Source organism: Mirounga angustirostris, unplaced genomic scaffold (genome assembly GCF_029215605.1).
Source record: "Mirounga angustirostris isolate CCGP_5_RB_7025 unplaced genomic scaffold, mMirAng1.0.hap1 SCAF_7, whole genome shotgun sequence".
Lineage (NCBI taxonomy): Eukaryota > Metazoa > Chordata > Mammalia > Carnivora > Phocidae > Mirounga > Mirounga angustirostris.
The window spans coordinates 96612336-96636393 of NW_026991715.1; the positions used below are offsets into that span (position 1 = coordinate 96612336).

Genomic DNA, 24058 nt, shown 5'->3' on the forward strand with positions numbered 1-24058 from the left:
AGCCTAGAGCTCACCTACAGCATCACCAGGGAAAATGCTAGAGGCCTGTTAGGGCTTCTGGTTTTGCTGACAGCAAAGGAAGCTTCAGTCCTTCCATGCCCGTACCCTCATTCAAATCTGCCTTATCTGCTCTGCTCCCCTCTCAGAGGTGCCACGTGGGCTCTTAGGTAGTTGAGCTGCTGGAGTGTAAGTAAGGGTGAGGGATGCCTCCCAACCCCCCAACCCCACTTTTCCTACTCCTGGATTTGGCTTCAACTCAGGGCTGCTCTTTAACTGAAGGAAGAGGCCAAGGGGAGGCAGAGATGCATAAAATAAACCTGAACCCAAAGCAGAGCAGGCTGGACTGACAAGCAGAGTGCTCTGGGGGTGCCTACGAGGGGCAATGGTGGTGACCAGGCATCTGAGCTGTGAAGGATAGTAGAAGATCCATAGCTGGAAAGCAGGTCAGTGGCATTCCTCGAGCTCAGAGGACAATGGCTTGACAGAGCACAGTGAGCATGAGAACTGGTCCAAAGTGGTCCATCCAGGGTATAGGTCTGGGGTTGGGGTGTTAGGGACTTGGGACCAGAGACATAAGCAGGGCCAGAGATCATGATCCTCTGGTACTTGTCCCTAGAAACCTCACTCTACTATAGCCAAGGCCCCTTGAGTTCTAGGGGAATATAGAATACGGAATAGGAAGAATATGGAATATAGCAGGAAACCAGTCTAGCTTTCAAAATCCTGAGATGATATAGTTATGCACAGTGTATCCTAGCATCTTGAAGAGGTCTACGGGCCAGCTCAATAATGTGAATTTTATTAAAATGCATTTAAATCAAAAACCCCTTCTCCCAGGGCAACATCTCCTGATCTTAACCCTCCTCCCCTTCCCTCCCTTTCCTCTCCTCTCCTCTCCTCACCCATATCCCAAGGCAGGCTGCAGGGACAGTAACAAGAGACGTGCAGCCAATGCAACCTTTGCCCAAATTTGAAAATGCTTATCCTTGAAGATTTCCTTGTATGATGTTCTAATGAGGATTCAACAGAACAGAGAAAACTATATAACTATCTGTGATATAAACACATAATCATAATGTACCAATCATAATGTACCAAAACCCAGAAAATAATGAAGCAGACTGCCCGTGAACACTGGGAGTCACAATGACAGAAACACAGATCACGATGATTACCGCGCGCGGAGGACTTCCTGTGCGTCAGGCGCAGGGGCCTATCTCCCGTCACACTCCGCAGTCTTAGGCTGTAAAACAACTATCCGCTTGCTAGGCGGGGGCTGAGGTGCCACGAGGTGAAGCAAGCTACCCATGTACTCACACGCAGAAACAGCTGGGGCTGCGAGTCAGTCCAGGCCTGGCTGATTTATTAGCTAAATCCGGAGACTCTTGGGACCAAGGACGTCACTTGGTTATGCCCCCTTGTTCAGAATCAAAGTCCTATACAGAACAAAATTATCTAAGCCTTACACTTTAGAAGAAAGGCAAGGGGAAAACATTTGAGAACATTAGGAAATGCAGGTGATACCCCCAGATGCTTCTCTTTAGCAGATAAAGAAATGGTGCCTAGATCCTTGCTAAGGGAAGCGAGGTGCAGGACCCAGCGGCAGCCACTTCCCAGGGGAGCTTGTGGGGAGTGCGGATTCCCAGGCGCCACCCAGACTCCCTGCTCAGAAGCGGCATTTTAACAGGATCCCCCGGGGGCTTTGTTGGAGGAGCACAGGTGTGAAGAGGGCTGTAGTGTTGTCAGGAAGAAGGACGGGAGCACATTCACCTCCAGATCTGCATGATGTCTGCGAGGGAGCATGGCATCCCCTCGTGGAGACCTCCTCCGCCATCTTGACCCCATGCCTAACTGGCTGGATCTTACCCTGCAAGGACTGAGTGGCGATTGTTGCCTCGGAGAGGCTCATGCGGCTTGAGTTGTTCTGCAGGTACTTCTTAGAATTCAGGAGACACAAAGACAAATGCCTCCAGGGGCCAGCCTTAACACTAACAGGGTATACTGAGCATATGCCCCCACAAGAGGCTTGCCCAACGGTCTCTTTAAAAACTGGGGTGGAGTGTGGGCTATGACATGAAAGTTTGCACTTTCTGGGGCAGCGGTAGATCACATACTTCAAATTTACCCTTCAAATAAGTAAAGGTGAACAGGTCAGATCTTAGCCGATCTCAGTTTCTGAATGCAGGCTCGGTGGATCCTCAGATTCTAGAACTTGTCCTCCTCCGGCGACCCCCCACGCCCCAAGCGTCTTAGCTAGCCATGAATCCACAGCACACACCATGCTCTGCCCACAACCCCAACAATGCCGGGATCCACTTGTAATTCTACTCTATCCACTCCTACAGGGGGAGGAGCAAGGAGAGGGCGCAGGGAGGACCATCCCTTTGTCCTGATGCTTCTCGGGCCAGGCTCCTCCGTCCCATGTGTATTCAGAGGTCTCGCTTCCCTCTCCGCCGTGGCCACCTGTCCCACCTTCCTCCTCTGACCTGCATAGGCTGTGGTTATCATCTGTACCCCGCCCAGTAGAATTCAGCTGCCGGGCCCGAAGGGGTATGGGGGCTCCTGGCCTGCGGCCGGCAGAAGCGCCCAGAAGTGTTGGTGTTCGCGTGTGCCTGTGTGTGCCTCCGCCCCTGCGAGTAATGCAGTGCCTTCAGGTCTCTTTCTTGCTGGGCTGTGCGTGCACCTGGGTGCACCTGGGCCAGCAGGTGGTGGGGGGCTGCAGCACCCACCCTTCTCACCGAGCGCCGCTGCCGGCTCCTAACACAGGAGCCCCCACATGACGCAAGCAGACATCAACCTGCGGGGGGACCCAGAGCCCACGGATGGCTGGTGAAGCCGACCGTGGGCCAGGCTCCAGGGAGCCCTCAAGAAGTGAGAGGGACTTAGGACCATGGGGGCACAGAGAAGACAGGAGGCCCCCTGGAAGCCAGCCTGGCCCACAGAAGAGCCTTGCTCTGCTGCGTTCCAGGTGCGAATGTCTCCCCGGCTACGGCGGGAAGCTCTGCGAGGTGGACAACGATGATTGCGTGGCCCACAGCTGCCGCCATGGGGCCCAGTGCATGGATGCGGTCAACGGCTACACGTGCGTCTGCCCCCAGGGCTTCAGGTATGGTGGATGGGGCCCTCAGGATGGGGCCTGCAGGCTGGGGGACTGGTGGGCTAAGGCAGGCAGGGGAGACACCCACTCCTAGGCAGCACCAGCCCCTGGCCTCCTGGGCCTCCTTGGAAGGTCAGCCCTTCCATGTCCGAGAGCAGATGTTGTGAAGCCCATGTGATAGACAGAGAGAAGAGCCATCCAGGGCAACTGGGCGGGAGTTGGACTTAGGATCCAGCTCACATGATGTCAAGCTTGGGCATGATTCCTTCCAACGGAAGATGCTACCATCTCGGAGCTCAGCTTACGAGGTGGGGGTAGTCACACGGTCACCCTGGCAGGGATCTTCTTTTTAGGCTGGGGAACAAAAACATTATTGTGCCCGAATGGTAGGAAAATGGAGGTAAACAGGAGAGCTTGGGGTTAATCACTGGAATCAGTGAAGCCGGAAGAGAAAGAGGAAATGGGAGGCACTGGCCAAGTGGTCAGGAGAGGTCTGTGGGGTATGTGGAAGGAGAGGCTGGGTTCCAGCCCTAGCGCCCACACTGACTGGAAGGGAAAGGTGCAGGGGGCACTGGAGGGGAGGCGGGGACCAGACTGAAGGTGGGGGGTGGGGTCGGATTGGGGACAGTACATTAGTACTCGCTGCATGGCATAAACCCAACGATGCAAATGACCTTTGGTCACAGACTCTGAGAAGGAATCATGAAGAAGCCCAGTTTTTCCAAAGCCTGAGACCATCTAGATGAGGCTTATGAAAATTCCTGAGCCCCACCCCAGAGCTACTCAATTAGAATGGGGCGGGGGGAGAGGGGCTAGGAATCTGCACTTTCTTTTAATGTTTTTAAATTGTGGTAAGATATATATAAGGTAAAATTTACCATCTAACCATGTTTAAGTGTATGGCTCTTTGGCCTTAAGTACAGCCAACACCACCATCCATCTCCAGAACTTCTTTAATCTTGCAAAACTGAAACTCAGTTAAACACTAACTTCCCATTCCCCCTCCCTACGGCCCCTGGTAACCACCATTCTACTTTCTGACCCCATAAACTTGACCACTCTTAAGTACCTCATGTAAGTGGAACCATATAGTATTTGCATTTTTGTGACTGCTTTATTTCACTTAGCATAAGGTCCTCAAGGTTCATCCACCTTGTAACAGGTATCAGAATGTCTTTTTTCAAGGCTGAATAATATTCTATTGTATGCATATACCACATTTTGTTTGTCCATTCGTCTGTGGATGGATGAAAAGCTGTGCTTTTAACAAATTTATCCCAGATGATTCTGATGACACTAAAATGTGGGGACCAGCACTCATCCAACCCCATTATTGTAAAAATGGGGAAGTGGGGGCTTAGAGAAGGAAAAGGGCTTGCCCCAGTTGGTGGGAGGGCTGGAACAAGTCCCAGTTCCCATCTTTCTTCCCTCTCTCTGCCAGTGGCTCTTTGGCCCAAATAACTATGACTGTCTCCTCTCCCTGTCCTCCTCTCACCCCTCCCCCATCCTCTCTCCCCTCCTCCCAGTGGGCTCCTCTGTGAGCAGCCCCCACCCATGGTCCTGCTTCAGACCAGTCCCTGTGACCAGTACGAGTGCCAGAATGGGGCCCAGTGCATCGTGGTGCAGCAGGAGCCGACCTGTCGCTGCCCCCCGGGCTTCGCCGGCCCAAGGTGCGAGAAGCTCATCACCGTCAACTTTGTGGGCAAAGACTCCTACGTGGAACTAGCCTCTGCCAAGGTCCGGCCCCAGGCCAACATCTCCCTGCAGGTGCGCCTAACTCCAACATGCCCCCAAGCTCCGACTGTTCTGAGAATAGCCGCTGTTATTCGGCCAACTCCTGACTGGCTCTCACTGCAGATGGCAGCCCCCACTCCTGTTCATTTACCTAGAAAATACTCACTCAGATGTTTTATGTCAGGAACTGTGCTGGCCCTGGGGATTCGATGGTGGACAAGACAGACAGCGCCCCATGTCTAGGGCAAGATGACAAGCAGAGGGCCAGTGCCAACCCTGGGTGTTGTGGGAGCACGTGGGTGGGACAGAGCTCCTCACCTGCTGGGAAGAAGGAGGAAGGTTCCCCAGAGGCAGTGATAACTAAACTGAGATCTGAAGGACAAGTAGGAGTTTGCCTGGAGAAGGATAGAAGGGTGAGGGGATGCCGTCTAGCCTGAGAGATCAGCACGTACAAAGGCCCAGAGGCACAAACAGGCAGGGCATTTTTCAGGGAATGAAAAACCATTCAGTATGAACCAAATTCTTTTCTAACTAACTCCTTTCAGGCTCCCTACCTGTGGACCTGAGCACATTTATTCCAAAATGCATCTCTGGGTAACCTAAATGCCTTCCTCTCTGTGTCCCACCGACCCAGGGACCCGAATTTTGGGTCCCAGCTTGCCAGAGCAGCACGTATGCCGCACACGTCCAGAGGTCCCATCAGACCATCTGCCCCATTTCCGGGCCTTCAGGCTGCAACTGTGCTGGGTGGTGAGCGCTGACAGGCTAGTCTGAGGATCCCACCCCTGAAGCATGGTGCCCTCTGGGCGGCAGCTTCTGAAACCAGGGGCTCTCGGCCTTGGCACCACATGAGAATCACCTGGAGAACTCCTAAAATTATATTTGCCGGGGCCCCATCCCCCAGAGGTTCATCTGGAGTCGGTTTGGGGTAAAGCCTGGACATGGGTGTTTTTAAAAATTCCCCAGATGACTCTTTAACACAGGGCCTAGTTCATAGTAAACACTGAATGCAGTGGTCATTGTTAGCATTTTGTTCATAATTATTATCATACTTTATACAGAGAGACTGAGGCCCTGACAGGGGCAAGGATTTGGGTGGGATCACATTGTATGCTAGTGGGAGAGGCGATTGGAACTCAAGGCTCCTGACCCCACCCCACCCCCACACACAATAAAATAATATACATGTTATATGTAATAATCTAATATTTATGTACATAAACAAAGTGGCACATAGTGGGTCCTCAGTAAATATTTACTGAATTGAATTACTCGATCAGCATTTGCTGGAGTGTAAGTGTATGCCCTCCTGGAAATTCCCAGACTAGACAGGGACATGGGTTCAGATCTGGGGTTCATCCTGAAGATGCCGCCTACAAGAGGTCTCTGTGGGGAGGTGGGGTTGGGGAGGCTAGGCCTCAGGGGAGCCCTAACCCACCTGCCTCTCTCCAGGTGGCCACGGACAAGGACAACGGCATCCTTCTCTACAAGGGGGACAACGACCCCCTGGCGCTGGAGCTGTACCAGGGCCACGTGAGGCTCGTCTATGACAGTCTGAGCTCCCCACCAACCACGGTGTACAGGTAAGAACCCAGCCCCTCCCGCCTGCCTGCCCCCCGCGCCGAGACAGGATGCCCAGGGCCGCTCTGAAGCCTCTTCTCCCTGCCCCCTGCACACTCGCACACTGTCCCTCGCTCAGAGCTGCGGGGGGAGGGGGAGGGGGAGAGGCGGTGCTGGAGGAAGAGGCAGGAGCTCGTTACCATAAGATAAATGGCCAGCTGGCTACTGTGCGGGAGCGCGTGCGCCAGTGGGGATGAGGCCGCTTAATGAGGTGCTCTTTTCAAAATGTCATCCTGATCTTTTATTAGTTTAAGAAAGAAAACAGGGGGAGACTAGCATGCAACTCAAGGGGAAGAAATCTCAGAGCCCTAGGGAGCAGGACTATTCCTTAAGTGACTTTCAAACTGTCCTGAAGGATGGTTTTCCCCTAAACTTCAGTCTTTCCAACAGTCACCCTGATTTTTACGTAAAACTGTAAAAACACGGTATGTCAGCCATACTGTTACATAGCAGGCTACCTTACATCAGCTTTTAAATCTGCGCACTCTTTACATTTAGCTTCATCTTAAGTAAGATCATCGGTGAAATCACAGATATGCTAGATTTTTTCTTCTACCCCTCAGTAAAATAAATACTAAACTGTTAGTTATATTTTTGTAATAATTATAAAAACCACCAGTAAAATGAGAAATATTTGTGTTACACCTCAAATCACATAAACCTGCCTGTGGCAGGAAAGCCATTTCTTGGGGGGGAAGCACGTCCACGAGAGAGACCCACATCCAGAGGCCAGCCGTCCCCTCCGGAAGCAGAAGCACATTTGACTGGGATTGGTGAAGGGTAGCAGTTTTCAGACTTTTTTTCCCAGGAACTAAGTCATTTAGTCAATCACAACTTTATATTGAAATCAAAATACTAAATACACGGAAGCAAAACTGTCCCACAGGTCTGAGAGGGAGCAAGGTTTCTTCCCTCACACTTACTCTCATGAAGGCCCCCAAAACAACTCCAACAGCCCAGCTGAAAACCATCGGTTTAAACCAGTGGTTCTCAAAGTGGGGTCCCAGAGCAACAGCCCCAGTCAGGAACTTGTCAGACATGCACGTCTTCAGACCTCACCCCAGGCGTACCGACAGAAGCTCTGGGGTAGGGCCCAGCCATCTGTTTTAAGGAGCCTCCAGGTGATTCGATGCCCAAGTCTGAGAAGTGCCAGCTTACACAGAATGCCCAAGCCTGAGAAGGCCATTTGTGATGGGTTTTGAAGAAAGGGTGGAGTTACATGAGCAGGGAGAACAGGTGGGCAAGCGGGCTGGGAGAAGAGCAATGACAAGCCTAAGGGACAATACAAAGGGGTGGACCAGAACAGAGGTGCACAGCAGACGGTGGGTGGAGGGAACCGGCCAGGTTAGGACAGTTGGGTACAATGGACACCAGGAGAAGGAGCTCACCTCAGGAGCCTCAGAGTTCCCTGGAGTCAGGGCCTCCCAGCATCTATGTTTCTGGAGCACTGGTCATGGTCATGGGCCTGTGGTGTCAGACACACCTGAAATCCTGTATTTAAAATGGGTTTGTTTCCAAACAGTCTTCTCGGTGGCAGGACTGTTGGTGTCCCAGTAGGGAGCTCTTTCACGCACTCTGGAAACATCACTTTCCTCCCCTGTGCACTGTGCATAATCGCAGGATGCATTTCAGGGGGTGTTGCTGAGGGCTGGGGGGTGAGAAAGTGCTTGGCAAAATGAGCCTTGATGTGGGCATGTCACAGACAGAAGGTGACAGCCAGGCTTCAAGAGAGGCTGGGCTCTGTCCAGAGCTGGGAGCTGGGAGCCCGCACTGACGTTAGCTATTGGGGGGTGGTTCGGTAAAGGGGTGATGTTGTCAGTGAGAATGCTGGAACCCTTTGCTGACGCCTGCCTTGGGATGTGAGAATGAGATGGGAACCTAGGGAATTGCTCTCTCCTCCAGCCCTTGTCAGGGAGCCAGGGGGCTGAGGGTCAGCGCGGAGCCCTGGGGAGACCCCAGGCTCTTTCTCTTACCCATGGGACAAACCCAGTGAAGGATGCCCATGCCTAGGTCCGCATGCCAAGCCTAGCGACAGACCCTTAGTGTCCTGCAGCCCACAGACTAAAGGGCCCGAGGCTCCAGAAATCCTGCATTTAAAATGGGTTTGTTTCTAGACTTCTCGGCGGCGGCACCCAATGTGCCCCAGCAGTGCACTCTTCCACTCACTCAGTAAACATCTCCCAGGTGCCTTGTGTGGGCCGGGTCCTGGGCGAGGGATGGGGGACACAGAGTTAGACAAAACACAGTCCAGGGAAGAAGGCAGTAGTCACACAGGCAGAATAAAATAGGTCTCCCAGAAGACACTGGTACATGCTATGGGACATCGAAGGAGCAGACATTTCTGCTCTGAGGATCAGGAAAGGCTCCCTGGAAGAAGAGGTAACATTTGAGCTGAGGCTGGGGCCAGGGCTGACAAGCACTTCCACAGGTGGAGAAGTGAGAAGGCCCTGGGCGGGGGAGACCCCATCAGTATGCACAGAAGCCATGCTGGGGGGGGCTGGGGTTAATGGAGGGCACAGAGTCGCTGTGGTGACCTTGGGCCATCTAGAAAGGCCTCCTCAGCCTCAGGGCCAGGGTGTCAAAGCAAAGCTGATTTACTCAGGGGAGCTGGCAGCTTGCAAAGTTCTGCCCACTGAGGGCCCCGGACAGCCCGCTGAGTGAGAATGAGCAGTCGGCACTCCCAGCAGGGATTTACAGGCCTGTGGCAGCTGGACACTGAACCACCTTTATGGGGTGCCTGATATTTTTCGTCTGCCCAGCTGCATTCACAGGTGGGGGTGCTGGTGCTTCAAGGTCCGACTCCAGGCCCTAAGGCAAACACCCAGAAAAGCCTGTCTGAGCCTCTACCAGCGTGGGAACAGGCTGCACTATTCCTGAGTTCCAAGACTTGTCAGAGGGACTTCAGGCATTATTTCCTACGGCGAGGCCTAGGGGCCAAGCGAGGTAACAGACTTGGGGCAAGTGGACGGTGGTAGCCTGGAGAGCATAGGCTTTGTCCGAAGGGACCGTTGACCTCAGCTCCAGCAGATCCTGCCATGTGAGAATGTAGATCATCAAGAGAAGCTAGAAACTCGGGGTTTCTATGTGAAATAGCTCAGTGTTGAAATGTGGGCCACAAGAGAGCTCTACCTAGCCCACAGTGCATGCTCCCCGAGTCTAAATTACCACAATCCCATCCACTGCCAAGGTCTTTGTCTCACTTGCCCCTCACCACAAGCCCCAGGCAAGCGTCATCACTCCTATTTTAGGGATGAGAAACATGATGCTCAGATGAAGTCTTTGGCCCCAAAGCACACAAGCCAGTAAAGTGGCAGAGCTGAGATTCAAACCCAGGTCAGGCTCCCACCAGAACCCACTTTCCCACCATGCTGAGGCATGAAGGCCAGGCAGGGCGAGAGAGAGTGGGACCAGGCAGCCAGGGTCCAGGAGTTGGGGGCGGGGCGGGGGCGGGGCAGGGGGCGGGTGTCCCTGCAGTGTGGTCTTGAGGTCTCAGGCTACTGCTTAACTGAAATCCGAGGGACTATTTGGTCCTGTGAGGCTCTGTCGCCACCTAGTGGCCACAACTCGGCATCCAGGTGAACATGCCCAGTACCTGGAGGAATGACGGTTCATCCCACAGTGGAGGAGAGTCCTGTGGCTTCGGAGCTTGGGTTTCAGTCTTGCCTGCACCACTTCCACTTTAAGACTGTGAGCTGGACACCTTAAGTCTCTGAGCCTTAGGCCTCTTATCTCTAAAATGGAGAAAAAATTGTACCTCCCGTGTGGGGGTTGTTAGGGTTAAATGAGAGAATGCAGGTCAAGTGCTTAGCACAGAGTAGCACAGTGCCGAGCCCTGTAAAGCACTCGATATTAAAAGCAGAAGAGAGGGGGCGCCTGGGTGGCTCAGTCGTTAAGCGCCTGCCTTCGGCTCGGGTCATGATCCCAGGGTCCTGGGATCGAGCCCCGCATCGAGCCCCGCATCGAGCCCCGCATCGAGCCCCGCATAGGGCTCCCTGCTCGGGGGGAAGCTTGCTTCTCCCTCTCCCACTCCCCCTGCTTGTGTTCCCTCTCTCGCTGTCTCTCTCTCTGTCAAATAAATAAATAAAATCTTTAAAAAAAAAAAAGAAGAAGAAGAAGAGAGGGGCATCTGGGTGGCCCAGTCGGTTAAGTGTCTGACTCTTGGTCTCAGCTCAGGTCTTGATCTCAGGGTTGTGAGTTCAAGCCCTGTGTTGGGCTCCACCTGGGCAAGGAGCCTACTTTAAAAAAAAAAAAAAAAAAAAGGAAGGAGGGAAGGAAGGAAGGCTCTCAGAGCCCAGTTTTCTCCCCTGTAATCCCTACGTGCCTCTCCAGGAGACTAATTATGGGGCTTGGAACCACAGTAGGAAAAGGGAGAAAAAAGTAAGAAACGGAGCCATCCTGATTTGTGAGATAATGGTGAAAAACCAGGGACTGCAGCACCACCTACCCCAAACCTCCAGGGACCTACAGTCTGAAAACCACTGGCTTTAGGCATCACTTCCAGGACCCTATTAACCCATGAGCACCTACTGGCACAGGTTATGGGAAGTTTGGATTTGGAACCAGTCCTGACTTTGAACCTCAATCCCACCACTTCCTAGCAATGTGTCCTTGGTCAAGTTATTTAGATTTCCTCTCTGTAAAATGGGGCTCATGAGTGCCTTCCTCAGAGATGGTTATGAGCCAGTGGAAGCAGACAGAAACCCAAAGCCCTGGGCAGCTGGAAGGTTGCGAGTCAGTAGAAGAGTTCTTCCAGGGTCCATGAACCTGCCCCCCGACTCTGTCCCTCCTGCCACACCCAGCTCCTGCAAGCCCAGGGTCAGGGTAGAGGAGATCATCATTCCACCTTCGAGCGCTTGCTAGGTATCAGGGACCATGTGTTGTCCATCAGAACATGGCAAGGTCGACATCCGCACCATCGCTGTAGTGTATAAGTAGAAACTCGGGTTTACGGAGTGATGGGACTTGCCCAGGATCCCTCAGTTGGAAGACCCATGTGAGACCAGACCTCTCCACTCCCGAGCATGAACTAGCAGAAGAGTATAGCTGGAGGAAGGGGCCTGCCTAGGACTCTCCGTTGTGGGAATCAGAGGAGACCCTCCACAGACCCAAGTGGCTGGGGCACTGGGGAGCCTAGCACTTAATTGGGGGCAGGGGGGTGGCTCACATCCACTCTGCTCCCGCAGCTCCTACCAAACCACTGTCTCCAGGCTGGGGCCCTCAGTGGAGGTGTACCAGGGCCTGGGCGAGCACAGGGAGCACAGGAAGGAAAGCAGCAATGGCCTTGGAGCCCGTGGCCAGGAAGGGGTTAGTGGTGTGTGTTTGCTATGTCTGTGTGTGTTTATAATGGAAAAGCAGCTGCCTCAGACTCCCTGAATTTTATTATTGGAAGGGAATGCCAAGACCACCCACCCAGAGTCCCAGCCTCTCTACGACTCCCTGACAGGTGGCTACCCAGCGTTAGTTACACGGCTCAGGGGATGGGGAGCTCATTCAGGACAGCATCAGTTTACCAAATGGTTTGGGGATACAGCTGCATGTTCTTGCATGTATGTTTAAAAACTGTGCTAGGATTCCAAGTCAGAAGCTTGTAGTCTCTGCACCCCAGCCCTCATTCCCCCACCCACCATCGACTCGTCTGTGGGAACACAGGTCTCCGCCTTATCCTCAGCTCACTACTCAGAGTAGTCAGAAGCTACTGAAATAGAACAGCTCTACCTTCGTATGACTTCTTGGCTCCCCATCACAAATGAGATCCTCCAATGGACTCTTAGCTACCACTCCACCCCCCGTTGCCCTATTTCTTGACCTGACCTTACACTGATATGTTGGTCGTTTGGTTTAGAGGAAAGGCTAAGGAAATGTGAGCTTCCTGAGTGTCCTGTTTGCCACCGATCCCTAGCACCTAGGACAATGCGGTTCCTAGCAGACATTCAGTGGGTGGGTGGGTGGGTGGATGGATGGATGGGAAATGGAGGATTGGAAGGGTAGAGGATGGATGGAGGATGGATGGGTGGGAGAGAAGAGAAAGTTCATGATGGGTTTGGGAGGGTCCTGAGCTCCTGCATGTCCCCCTCCACCACCACTTTCTCCCAGAGCAGGAGTCACTAGGTTTGCAGGCAATGGTAGGTTCTTACGGTTGTTAATAGTCCAACTAACACTACTGATAATGGCTCACGTTTTCCCAGGAGTTTAGAGTCTACAAAGCACTTTCAAGTACGTCCTCTGATTCAATCGTCACGGTAATTCTGTCAGGTTGTTCTCCCCCTTTTACAGACTGAGACCAGATGGGTTCTGTTTCTGAGTGGTCACAGTCCCACCAAGGGGCTAGGACAGACTGTGCTTTCTCTGCTCCACCCCAATTTAGCCTCTCTTCCCCCAAGTATTTTCCTCACCTCTTTGCTGAAATTCACTTCAGTCACTGAGGCTGCTCCTGCCTGCCAGGCGATCTGGCACGGGATCCTCTTGTTGGAGGCAGTTTACTAGGGGATTCGTCAGGGAGATCTCAAGTGGACACGGAGCCTCCGTACTCACCACCCACATTTGAATGGATAAGGCAGAGTTCAGCCGCCTCCTCAGAGGGCCCTTTTCAGAGAGGAGTACCACATTTCCAAATGCCTATCACCTGCACTCACTGCTCCCTCCCAGCCCCAGCCAAGGATCGAATTGTGGAAAGAGCAGAACTTTGGGAGTCCAAAGTTTTGCCTATGCATTCTATCTCTGGAACATACTAGCTGGGTGAACTCAGACAAATCCTTTCACCTCTCTGGGCCTCAGTCGTCTTACCTGTGAAATGGGGTATCTGACACCACTTTATAGAACAATGATGAGGGTCCAGTAATAGGAGAGAGCCATTCAGCACGATGCCTGGCTCTTGTGCTTCATCAGCCCTCACTGAGGGCCTGCTGGGACTGAGGGAGGCAACATGGGAAAGGGGCATACATGTGGGCTTTGAAGCTAGACGTACCTCAGTGTACAATCCTGCTCTAGGACTCATTAGTTGTGGGGACTTAGGAGCATTAGTTGACCTCCCTGAGCTTCTGTTTCCTCATCTTTTTTTAAAATTTCATTTATTTATTTATTTATTTATTATTTATTTATTTGTTTGAGAGACAGACAGTACCAGTGAGGGTGGGGTGGGGGGGAGAGGGAGAAGCAGACTCTGTGCTGAGCAAGGAGCCCAACCTGGGACTCGATCCCAGGACCCTGGGATCATGACCTTAACCAACTGAGCCCCCCAGGAGCCCATTTCCTTGTTTCTATAATGCTATTAACATGTGAAGCAGTGTTGTACAGTATTAGTAATCCACATACGGTAAGCATACTGCTGAAGGTGCAGGAGATGAATTTAGATGGGACAAACTATTGACACTTTGAGATCCTTTTTTTTTTCCTTATGTACTAGGAAAAATATAAATAACCCTGAAATATTCTTTTCATGGACAGTATTCTTTAGAACAATGCTAGCTTATATTCTTACTGATGTTTAAGGGGGAAATGGAGCAACTGAAGAAAAACATGTTAATAAGGGTCCTAGTGGCATGCCGTAGAGTAAAAATTGAGAAGGCGGTCTGAGGAAGGCATTTGCTTAACTCTGTTAAATTCTAGAAAGAAATGTGAATAATATAACCGAGTGCACAACCTGACCCTAGGCTGAATCTTGTACTGGAAGGGGAAAAATGCTATAAAGATATTTTTGGATCCAGTGAAAAATTAAAATTCAGCCTGATTAGATACAAGTGTGGTACCAATGTTCCAAAGTTGAAAATTGCAGTGTACTTATGTAGGAGATTATCCATGTCCTTAGGAAATGCACACTGAGGCATCTGGGGATAAGGGTAAGATATGTAACTTCTAAAGGATTCAGAAAAACTATGTACGTATGTATATACATATATGTGTATGCATGGCTATGGAGATGGACATACAGACAGAAAATAAATGATAAGCAAATGGGGCTAATAGGAGAATCTATGCGTGTAACAAGTACTCTCTGTACTGTTTCTACTTTTGCAACTTATTTAAGTTTGAAGTTATTTCCAAATGAAAAATAAAGCAAAATGCAAGTAATGTTGGCCAAGTTCATGGCCCAGTGCCTGGCTGTGGGAGGCACCCAGCAAACCCTCTCATTCTCGCCCCTTCTCTTCTGCCCAGTGTGGAGACTGTGAATGATGGGCAGTTTCACAGCGTGGAGCTGGTGATGCTAAACCAGACCCTGAACCTGGTGGTGGATAAAGGAGCCCCCAAGAGCCTGGGAAAGCTCCAGAAGCAGCCGGCAGTAGGCATCAACAGTCCCCTCTACCTCGGAGGTAAGGCCCTTCTCCCCTCCCATCTCCACCTCCTCCACCTCCACCTCCCACCCACCCTCTGTGTTTGGGTACCCACCCCGGCCTACTGGCTGGGGTTCCCCTGATCTCAGTATCCACTGCCAAAGCATATCAGGGAAGGCTTCCTGGAGGAAGTGACAACCAAGCTGATCCCTAAAGGGTAAACAGCCAGATTGCGGGGAGGAGGAGGAGAAAGGAGAGAAGACAGGCTCCTTCTGGGGAAGTACAAGTGGTTCAGGAGATGAAGATGGTGGGAATGGTGGGAAGAGGTGAAGATGGAATGGGGAGGGAGGAGATGGAGGTCAATCCAGGCCCCACCATCTGCAGACTTCAGGTCACATTCCCTCTGCTCTGCCACCATGTCAGACACTGTGAGGCTCAGGTGACACATGTAGTACGTGTTTGAGATGCAGGCCGAAAAGGAAGTAGCCACCTGGCTGGCAGAGCCTGGGCCTGAAATGCAGCCCAGGGTCTGTACTAAAAGGGTTATGTGCAAAAAAAGAAAAAAAAGTCACCAGAGCAGCTTGTTCAACAAAGAGATTCCCAAAACCTCCCTGCCAAGGAATGCCCCCCTGGAAGGCCCAGGAATATGCATTGTTAACAGCTGGTCCAGGTGCCAAGGGCCCAGGGAAAGCCTTCAGTCAAGAGCAGTCCCAGGGGGCGCCTGGGTGGCTCAGCTGGTTAGGCTACTGCCTTCCAGCTTAGGTCATGATCCTGGAGTCCCTGGATCGAGTCCCACATCGGGCTCCCTGCTCGGCGGGGAGTCTGCTTCTCCCTCTGACCCTCCCCCCTCTCATGTGCTTGCTCTCTCTCAAATAAAATCTTTAAAAAAAAAAAAGTCCCAGAAGGGACACAGTTTCTCCCCCCACTGAAGATCCCCAAAGTTCCACACATCAAGGCTGCTCCCCCACACCCGTTCTCTCCCAAACTCTCGCTCTCCCACCCTGTGCTCTCCAGGGCTGTGACAAGGGGCAGGGGAGGCCTGGTGGGGACAGCAGAGGAATGGGATACACCCTCTGTTCCCCGCCTGGAGGGAGTGGTCCTCCTCTGTCCAGCCACTGTGGCCCTGGGGCTAGCCAAATCTTCTCTTGTTTTCTAGAGAAGCTTGAAATAAGGGTTTCTGTGGGAAGTTTTCTATATTTAAAATGTTGGCAACAAATTCACATTTTTTTAAAGAGAGTGCAAGGCAAAGGATAGGAGCCCTTGTGTGGGACCAAAACCTGGGACCTTGGTCCCTTCCCTCTGCCTGAACAGCAGAGGCCCAGAGCTGGGAGCGCTTAACTGTGAGCACATGGAGACCTCCTTGGCGCTCTGAGGAGAGGCCTGGGCTGGTGGGTAGGGGAGGGTCTTCAGGCGGCTGTCCTGGCACCCCTCCCCCAGGCATCCCCACCTCCACGGGCCTCTTGGCCCTGCGCCAGGGCACGGACCGGCCCCTGGGTGGCTTCCACGGCTGCATCCACGAGGTGCGCATCAACAACGAGCTGCAAGACTTCAAGGCCCTCCCGCCACAGTCCCTGGGAGTGTCACCGGGCTGCAAGTCCTGCACCGTGTGCAAGCACGGCCTGTGCCACTCCGTGGAGAAGGACAGCGTGGTGTGTGAGTGCCACCCAGGCTGGACGGGCCCACTGTGCGACCAGGAGGCCCGGGACCCCTGTCTGGGCCACAGGTCAGTGTCCTGCGAGCCAGGCTCCCCGCACGGACTCAGTCCCTGCCTCTAGCCCGTCCCCACCCGAGAAGCGGCCCTGGGGAAAGCCGGAGGGAGTGCAGTCAGACCATACCCAGATTACTGTGACTGCTCAAGCGGGCAGGAGCCGCTCCCCCTTAGAGACACGGTGTGGGAGCACCTAGCTGAGAGTACCTGTCTCCGTCAAGCAGAAGGACGGTGAACTTCAGCATCCGTTTCTCCGTCTTGGAGATGTGCCTAAGACTATCTGCAGCATCGAAGCAGCAGAGGAGAGGGGGACTGTAGAAGGTTAAGAATGATGTCCGGTGTAAAGCACTCAGCCCAGTGCCTGGCACTGCCGCGGGTGGTGGCGGTGACCGTGACATTGTTAATTCAGGTGTCAGAGCAATTAAAACGTTTAGAGACTGCTTCGCTGCTTCGGAGCAGGGACCTGCCACTTGGATAGGTGACTTCTAATGCCTGTAAAATGGCCGGCCAGCCAGCCAGCCTCGTGGCCCCAGCTGGCAGCTGACTTTGGGGGATCCGAGCCTCCAGCAGGTCGGACGCTGATGCCGGGCCCCTGGGCTAGCCGGGGGCGGACCGTGGGATGGAGAAGACCTAAGGCTCCACAGCTCTGGGCGCCCCGCTCTGAGCCTGGGCCCCGGCTGCGGTGGACAGAGAAAGCCTCCGCAGCCCGCTCTCTGCCCTCCCCTTCTCATCCTGTCCTCTGCCAACAGCTGCAACCATGGGAAATGTGTAGCAACCGGGACCTCGTATGTGTGCAAGTGTGCAGAAGGCTACGGCGGGGCCACGTGTGACCGCAAGAATGACTCCAGCGCCTGCTCTGCCTTCAAGTGTCACCAGGGGCAGTGCCATTCCTCAGATCGAGGGGAGCCCTACTGCCTGTGCCAGCCTGGCTTCAGTGGGGAGCACTGCGAGCAAGGTGGGTCCACTGTGCGCAGGGGAGGGGCCGGAGAGGCCACGGGGGCAGAGGTGGGCTGCAGGATCTTGTGGCGTCGCTTTCTAAGCTTCAGTCCCTTCACCTTGAAAATGGGGGCAACACCCTCCCTCTCTGAAGCAGTTGTGCACTCTATGTAACTAATTAGCCCCGTACCACAGCGCAGCAAGGCCCTCCTTCCTCCCCCTTTCTCCCCTCCATGCCCTTGGCCCGTGTAGTGTGTTCAGTTTTTATTTTCCTGTATTTGAGCCTATTTCAAAATGAACTATATCAAAATTCAAATCTACCTCCCTTTGGAGGGTTTTTTACCCTGCATGGAAACGGAGAAGTCTTCCTCCCTCCGCCCAGATTCCAAGGCAGACCACCCTGTTGGTCTCTAAAGGACTTTCACATTTATACGTCATTGAAATACTGTTCTCAACCCAAACGGACCAGGTTTTAAAAATTTTTATTAAGTAATATATTTTGAAATAATTTGAGATTTAACAGAAAACTTGTCAGAAGATAAAGAGCGCTCACATTCCCTTCACCAGACTGCCCAGTGACCACGTTGCCACATCAGCTCTCGTCCCCTGTCCCACATTGTTACAAGATAGTGAGTGCCTGTGTGTACAATCTCATAATCTAAAGAAATTACATCATGCTTACCATAATTCATTAAAATGCATTCAGCCCTTTCTCATTCAGTCTTCTCTGAGGCTCGTAACCTGTGAAGCAGTAGGAAGAACAGGGAAATGGGTCACCATTTTCCAGACAAGGAAACCGGCTCAAGGATGGCCGATGTCTTCCTTCAGGCTGCAGGGCTGGGGATCTAAGCTCGTCATTCTCCTCAGGGCCTTGCTCTAGCCTTCTTCCCAATGTCACAGGGACAGTACGGCGGGGAGTGGAAGATTCAAGCAGCTATCAGGGTTCATTAATTCCTCATTCAGCTCTCCTCTCAAGCAGCATGTCCCAGAGACACACCCCTGGGCTGCATCAGGCGCTTCGCCCTGTTCTGTTCCTGTGTAGCCCCGGCCTCAGTTTATCCTTACAAACACATTCACTTTGGGGATTATAGAATTAGTATCTCAACTCTATACCAGTGGGGACTGGGCCAAACTGGACACTTCCTGGTTTTCAGCAAAGCCAGGAATCCCAGTATGTAATTGATCACCTGGGGTTTTTAATGGTGACATTTAATTTGGTTTCTAAGTATAGGTGGCACAATCAAGATTTGGGGACAGGATTTAGCCCACAGCCTAGTACTTGGCCACATCTAGTGTGCTGTTTGAGTTCCCTGAAGGGAAGGACGGGGCCTGCTTTTGTCACCATGCAATGCTCAGGACTTAGTTATAGATCTAGCAGCGAGGCTGGCGCAGAAAAGGCACTCCGTATTTGTGGGACAGCTGGATGGGTTAGTGGGCGGGCAGATGGAGGGACGCATGAAGAAGTACAAAGGGTCTTCACACCACACAAATATTTCCCAACAGCCTGCCCAGGAACGGACCCTGGCTGATCATCTGTACCACCCATGCCCTGACCTTACCTCTTCCGCCCTCTGCAGAGAACCCGTGCCGGGGGGAGGTTGTCCGAGAGGTGATCCACCGCCAGAAAGGTTACGCCTCGTGTGCCACGGCCTCCAGAGTGCCCATCATGGAGTGTCGTGGGGGCTGTGGGCCCCAGTGCTGCCAGCCCACCCGCAGCAAGCGGCGGAAATACGTCTTCCAGTGCACCGACGGCTCCTCGTTCGTGGAAGAGGTGGAAAGACACCTAGAGTGTGGCTGCCGCCAGTGTTCCTAAGGCCGTTGGCCCGCCTGCCCCCCACCTCTCAGACTCCAGCTTCGTGGGGCTGGGACAGCCATGTGGGACCCCCTCGAGATTCGAGGTGAAGAAGTAGAAGCTGGAGAGGAAGCAGAAGAAGAGAATATTAAGTATATTGTAAAATAAACAAAAAATAGAACTTATTTTTATTATGGAAAGTGACTATTTTCATCTTTTATTATATAAATATATCACACCGTCTGAGTATATGTACCATATAGTGAGTTATTTTTACCAAGTCTTGTGTATTTGTCACGTTTTTATAAACAGCTGTTAAAAATTTTAAGAAAAAAGACTAATAAAAATGTTTTAAAACAAAACGGTAAGAATAAAGAAGTGCTAGCCTGTCCGAGGAGGAAGAAGGACGTTTTTATGTTGATGAAACAGTATCGTGTCAGCAGAAACCAAGACCTGCTTACCGAGCTCAGGAAAAGGAATGATAAGAGGAAGAGAAGGAAAAGATTTTTCTTTGTTTCTTCTTATTTTTAATGACTCTTTTTCTCTTCCCTAAAAGCACCCAGCTTTCAAGCCCTGGTTGCCGAAGCCCGTCCTTCCAGGAAAAGCCGCCGCAGCCCCGCTGCCTCCACCTCACAGTCGCCGCCCCCACCTGCCCCGGGCCGCCAGCGGGGTCTGAACCTACTGCAGACCCCTCTTTTCCCTCCGGGCTGGCCCTGCCTGCCACTACAGGGCTGTTCGAAACTCTGCCACAGGCTTCATCTGAGCCTGCTTTGCCACATTTTAAAACACCTCCTCTTTCCCTGCCCCTCTCCAGGTGAGTCAGTGGAAGAAGGGTCAAGGCCATCTCCTCAGGCCCCAACCACCGGCACTTTCTCTCAAAGTTCTGACCCATCCTCTTCCCTCCAGCCCATTTCACACTGGAATGCAGTACTAGGAGAGCAGGCAGCCAGGGCTGCAGAGATGAGGAAGGCCAGGAACCCAGCCTGCCCATAGCCCCGGTAGAAGTCCAACTCTGGAAAGTTCTGGGAGGATCTTGCTATAGGACAAACAAGCCTCTGCCACCTGATCCTCCAGGCCACCCTCATAAGTTGTCATCACAACGCCTTGCTCATCTGCAACACTTTCCAACGCATATCTGTACTGTACCTGATTTTATCCATGTAATCCATGCTCCGTGCAATCCCTGCTCCCATAAGAAGGGTAAAGCCAGATGGCCCCATTTCACAGACAAGGAAACACGCTTCTCTCAAACTCTGTATCTTGCCTTAAGCCACATCTCTGATTAAGTAGAAGAGTAAGACTCAAAGCTCTAGATGCCTTTTCTAAAGAGCAGAAACGCAAGAGATTCAGGTTGTTCATAGGACAAGCCCTACCAGGAAAAGAAAGTAGATGTTCTTTACTATTTTTCCTGCTTGTGTTCAAGTCTTGTTCTGTTCCCCAGTATCCAGAAAGCTTCTAGACAGAGTTACATAGCAGGGAATGTGAGCAAAGGCAGCCTGCCTGAGGGAGACTTGCCCCTGTCTCTCAGCTCCCCTCAGCCAAGTACAGATGGCTCAGGGGCTCAGCTGCTCACACCAACTCCTTGTCTCTCACTCATCCCTCCTTTCCCTGGGAGCCTCCCCTGTGGAAGTGTCAGGCAGGAAAATGTGGGGCTCAGAGGACCTTCCAGCATGGAGGTTCCCCAGAGGAGCCTAGTGGTTCTGTGAGGACCAACAGTGGGCTAAAGATTCCAAGAATCAAGAAGGAGGCAGAAAAGGAAGATGGAAGAGCACAAGGCAAGGGGAAAATGAGGGAAGGAGGAAGGGAAAGAAGGGATAGGGAGGGAAGAACATAAGGAAGAGCGGGATGAAGAGAAGGAAGGAGGGAAAAGGAGGGAGAAATAAAATGGAAGAGTTTACTTAAAAATGTGTGTACTAATATACATTATGTTCCAGGTACTTAGTGTACTTATGGTGGATGTGTTTCTAATATTATTAACAGATAGATTCACTTAGTACTTACATTATACATCAGATACCATTCTAATTTATATATATTAGATATATACATATATTAAATATGTATATATATGTATGTTTGTATATACATATATATACATATTTAATTCTCAAAACCACCCTGTAGTAAAGACATTAGTAACCCATTTTACAGTTGAGAAAGTTGAGGCACAGAGGAGTTAAGGAATTTGCACAAAAACAGATGCCTAATAAATTATAGAGCCAGAATTTGGGCCCAGTTTGCCTAACTCCAGAAGTTACTCCTCATGGGAAGGAAACATCTGCCTTTGAGGATCCTACAGTCCAGGGCAAAAACAATCATGGGACAACAGCTTTATTATAGGAGTCCCCTCATGGCAGTATAAACAAGGGAAGTCACTGTCCAGACTAGGAAATCTCCAATCCTGGGTCTTCAGGGATGAACAGGAGTCTGCCGGGGCAGGGGTAAGAAAGGGAGTTGAACTTCCCAGGGAATGGCCTGTTAAAAAGCAGTGAAACAGGGAAAAGACCCAGTATGGGGAACACTCAAGAGGTCCAGGGTGGCAGGAGTGTGGGATGCACATTGGGGAGCAGAAATCAAGGGGGGCAGACATGAAGGCAAGGGTTCAACCAGTAAGAGCCATGTATGGCAGGCTAGAACACAGGGACCCTGCAGGGTTTTTAAGTAGGGGAATAATAGCAAGACAAGCTCTGATTTAGGAAGAGAACTGGTGGCAAAGATGACAAGGCTTCGAAGAGGAGAGAGCGCTCTGCCACCCAAAAAGGCTCTGGGGGCTTCCCAGTTGTTCACTTGAGTTTGTTGGAGCTAAACAATGCCAATTTCCAGATAGGTCCCAAAAGTCTTTGTGGTAGCTCCGAAGTTCTCTCCTGAAAGGGGTCTTCCTGAGATCTGTCCCATACCCTTCCCCATCCCTCGTGCCGTCAGCCCACCTCGCCCACACAGGTAAACCCTAGGCTTATTCTACCGCCAACACTCCCAGCTAGCCACTCTCCACATAACAGGAAGCCCACTCGGCCTACCATCTTGAGAGCTGCGCAACCAGGGTCACGGACCTCTGGGAAGACTTGCCAGGCTACCAGCTTTCCCTTGGCCTCCCCCACAGAATCCAAGGCCTGCCTCTGCCAACCATGCCCTGTGCCCACTTCCGAACCCAGCTGCAATCAGCCAGCACAGCCAAAAGGACCAGGTCCTTAATGTAGCTTGAGGGTGATTGTGAGCCTTCCCCTCAATTTTGGAAGCCCTGACTTTATGAAATGCCTAATGCAAGATTAAGAAAATTCTCCCCAAAAGGAAGTTTCTCTAACAAACGCAGATTAAAACGCTCTTATTTCAACAGCCAAATTCTAGAAACAAAGTCTCCCAGGGCAGGAAGAGTTCAGTCAGGTAACTTGCATGCTTCAAAGTATGGGTCCATGTTTGCGTGTGGGGACCGGCATATGTGAAAGGGGGCTTGGGCTCAGTTCCCCCTGAGCAGGATTCAGGGGAAGGGAGAACCCCTTTGACTCAACCAAGGGACCCTAAAATGGCTGATGAGATGATGTATTTAAAAGCTCTTTGTAAAGTGTAAACTAACAACCTTTAATGTAAGCTGTTACGACTATCGTTGTTGCCGTGACTGACATGCCAACAGGCCCATGTAGAAGATGGCTTTGCCTTTTCAATTTCAGAAGAGAACCTGAGTCTGATACTTCAGAAAAAGGACGGGACAAGGAAAAGAGGGGCAAGGAAAGAGAGGGAGATTTCCTAGGGCCAGAGAAAGAGGGGAAATCCCCCAGAATGACCCTTCAGAACCCAGGAGCAGCCAGGAGGGTGATGGAGCTAACCTCGCTTTCCACCAGGTACAAAGCTACCATCAGATTGAACCCTATGGCCAAGCAGCCACCCGTCGCCTTTGCTGGGAGGAGAAGCCCCTAGCCTAAGTGGACCTGCCCCTCAAAACTCACAGGGCCTCAGGTATCAGAGCTGAAGGAACCTGAGAGAATCCCTGGTGAGGGATAAACCTGAGAATCAGAGAAAGGGAGTGTCTAAACCAGAGACCAAGGTCATCCAACAAATTAACACCAGAGGCAGGAACAGACCCAGGGGTCTACCCAGGACATCTTTCTTCCTGCTACTCCACTGTGAGCATCCAGGAAGAGTGAAAGTTGAGACAGACCCTATGATACCTTCTAGGTGGCCAGAAAAGTATCCCCCCCCCCTTCCCCCACAGTGCACTCGGATGGCTGGGAAGCTGGGGCAGTGCCTGGTTTGGTGGCACTTACCCTTATGTTCTAGTCAGGATCAGACTGTGCTAAAGGAAACGCTTGGGGAAAGTGGGTGCAAGATGCCAGTTAGCCAGAACAAGCAAAGACAGAATTGGGCATTTGGCAAAGCCTATTTCTCTAACTCAACAAGAGGTTCTAAGAAAAAACTTCTAAGATGGTTTTTAAAAGTGTTACAGTGCCACTTCACCATTATGGGATAAATAATGTGCATTTTTTGATTCAACAGACTGTCATTATCTGATATCATTAAAATGAGTCACAGGAGAGCTATCAGATGTTCCTGTGAATACCATAAACTCAGCCTTACTCCCTGGTGTGTGTTTTATTTTTATTCCTGACTTTCACTCCCTGGGGCAAAGATTACTTCATTCATGGGGTTTGGACAAGTCTGGTGTGGAGTCAGTAAAAACTACTGGTTTCTTGAAACATGAAGTGAGGGGGAAAAAAGGATCAAGAGTTCCTGAGAGACATGGGAGAGAAAGCCCAACACAAGGCTTGAGGTCTGCAGGGTGTGTGATTTGTATGGTCACAGACTGGGTGCCAAGGATCATGGGGGAAGAAGCCACTCAGGGTAGAGAACACTTAGTAAGATGTGGAGGAAGATTGGTCCTGGTTAATTAAACCCCATCTTTTATTCATTCC

At 51.6% G+C, this 24058-nt stretch overlaps 1 protein-coding gene across 3 annotated transcripts in view; it reads left to right on the forward strand.

The window, feature by feature from the left end:
- SLIT3 (slit guidance ligand 3) overlaps positions 1–23717 on the forward strand; it is a 605319-nt gene extending 581602 nt beyond the window's left edge. For 2 of the 3 annotated variants that reach the window (XM_045901662.3, XM_045901670.3), the window contains 7 exons: positions 2969–3106; positions 4624–4864; positions 6284–6414; positions 14603–14757; positions 16156–16441; positions 17176–17381; positions 18940–23717. In XM_045901662.3, the coding sequence (XP_045757618.1) occupies positions 2969–3106; positions 4624–4864; positions 6284–6414; positions 14603–14757; positions 16156–16441; positions 17176–17381; positions 18940–19175 (1393 nt within the window). In that variant the 3' untranslated portion in view covers positions 19176–23717. Of the gene's footprint in view, positions 1–2968; positions 3107–4623; positions 4865–6283; positions 6415–14602; positions 14758–16155; positions 16442–17175; positions 17382–18939 lie in introns of those variants that run through there. The other variant, XM_064596588.1, reaches the window with a different exon arrangement.
- The last annotated feature ends 341 nt before the right edge of the window (positions 23718–24058 follow it).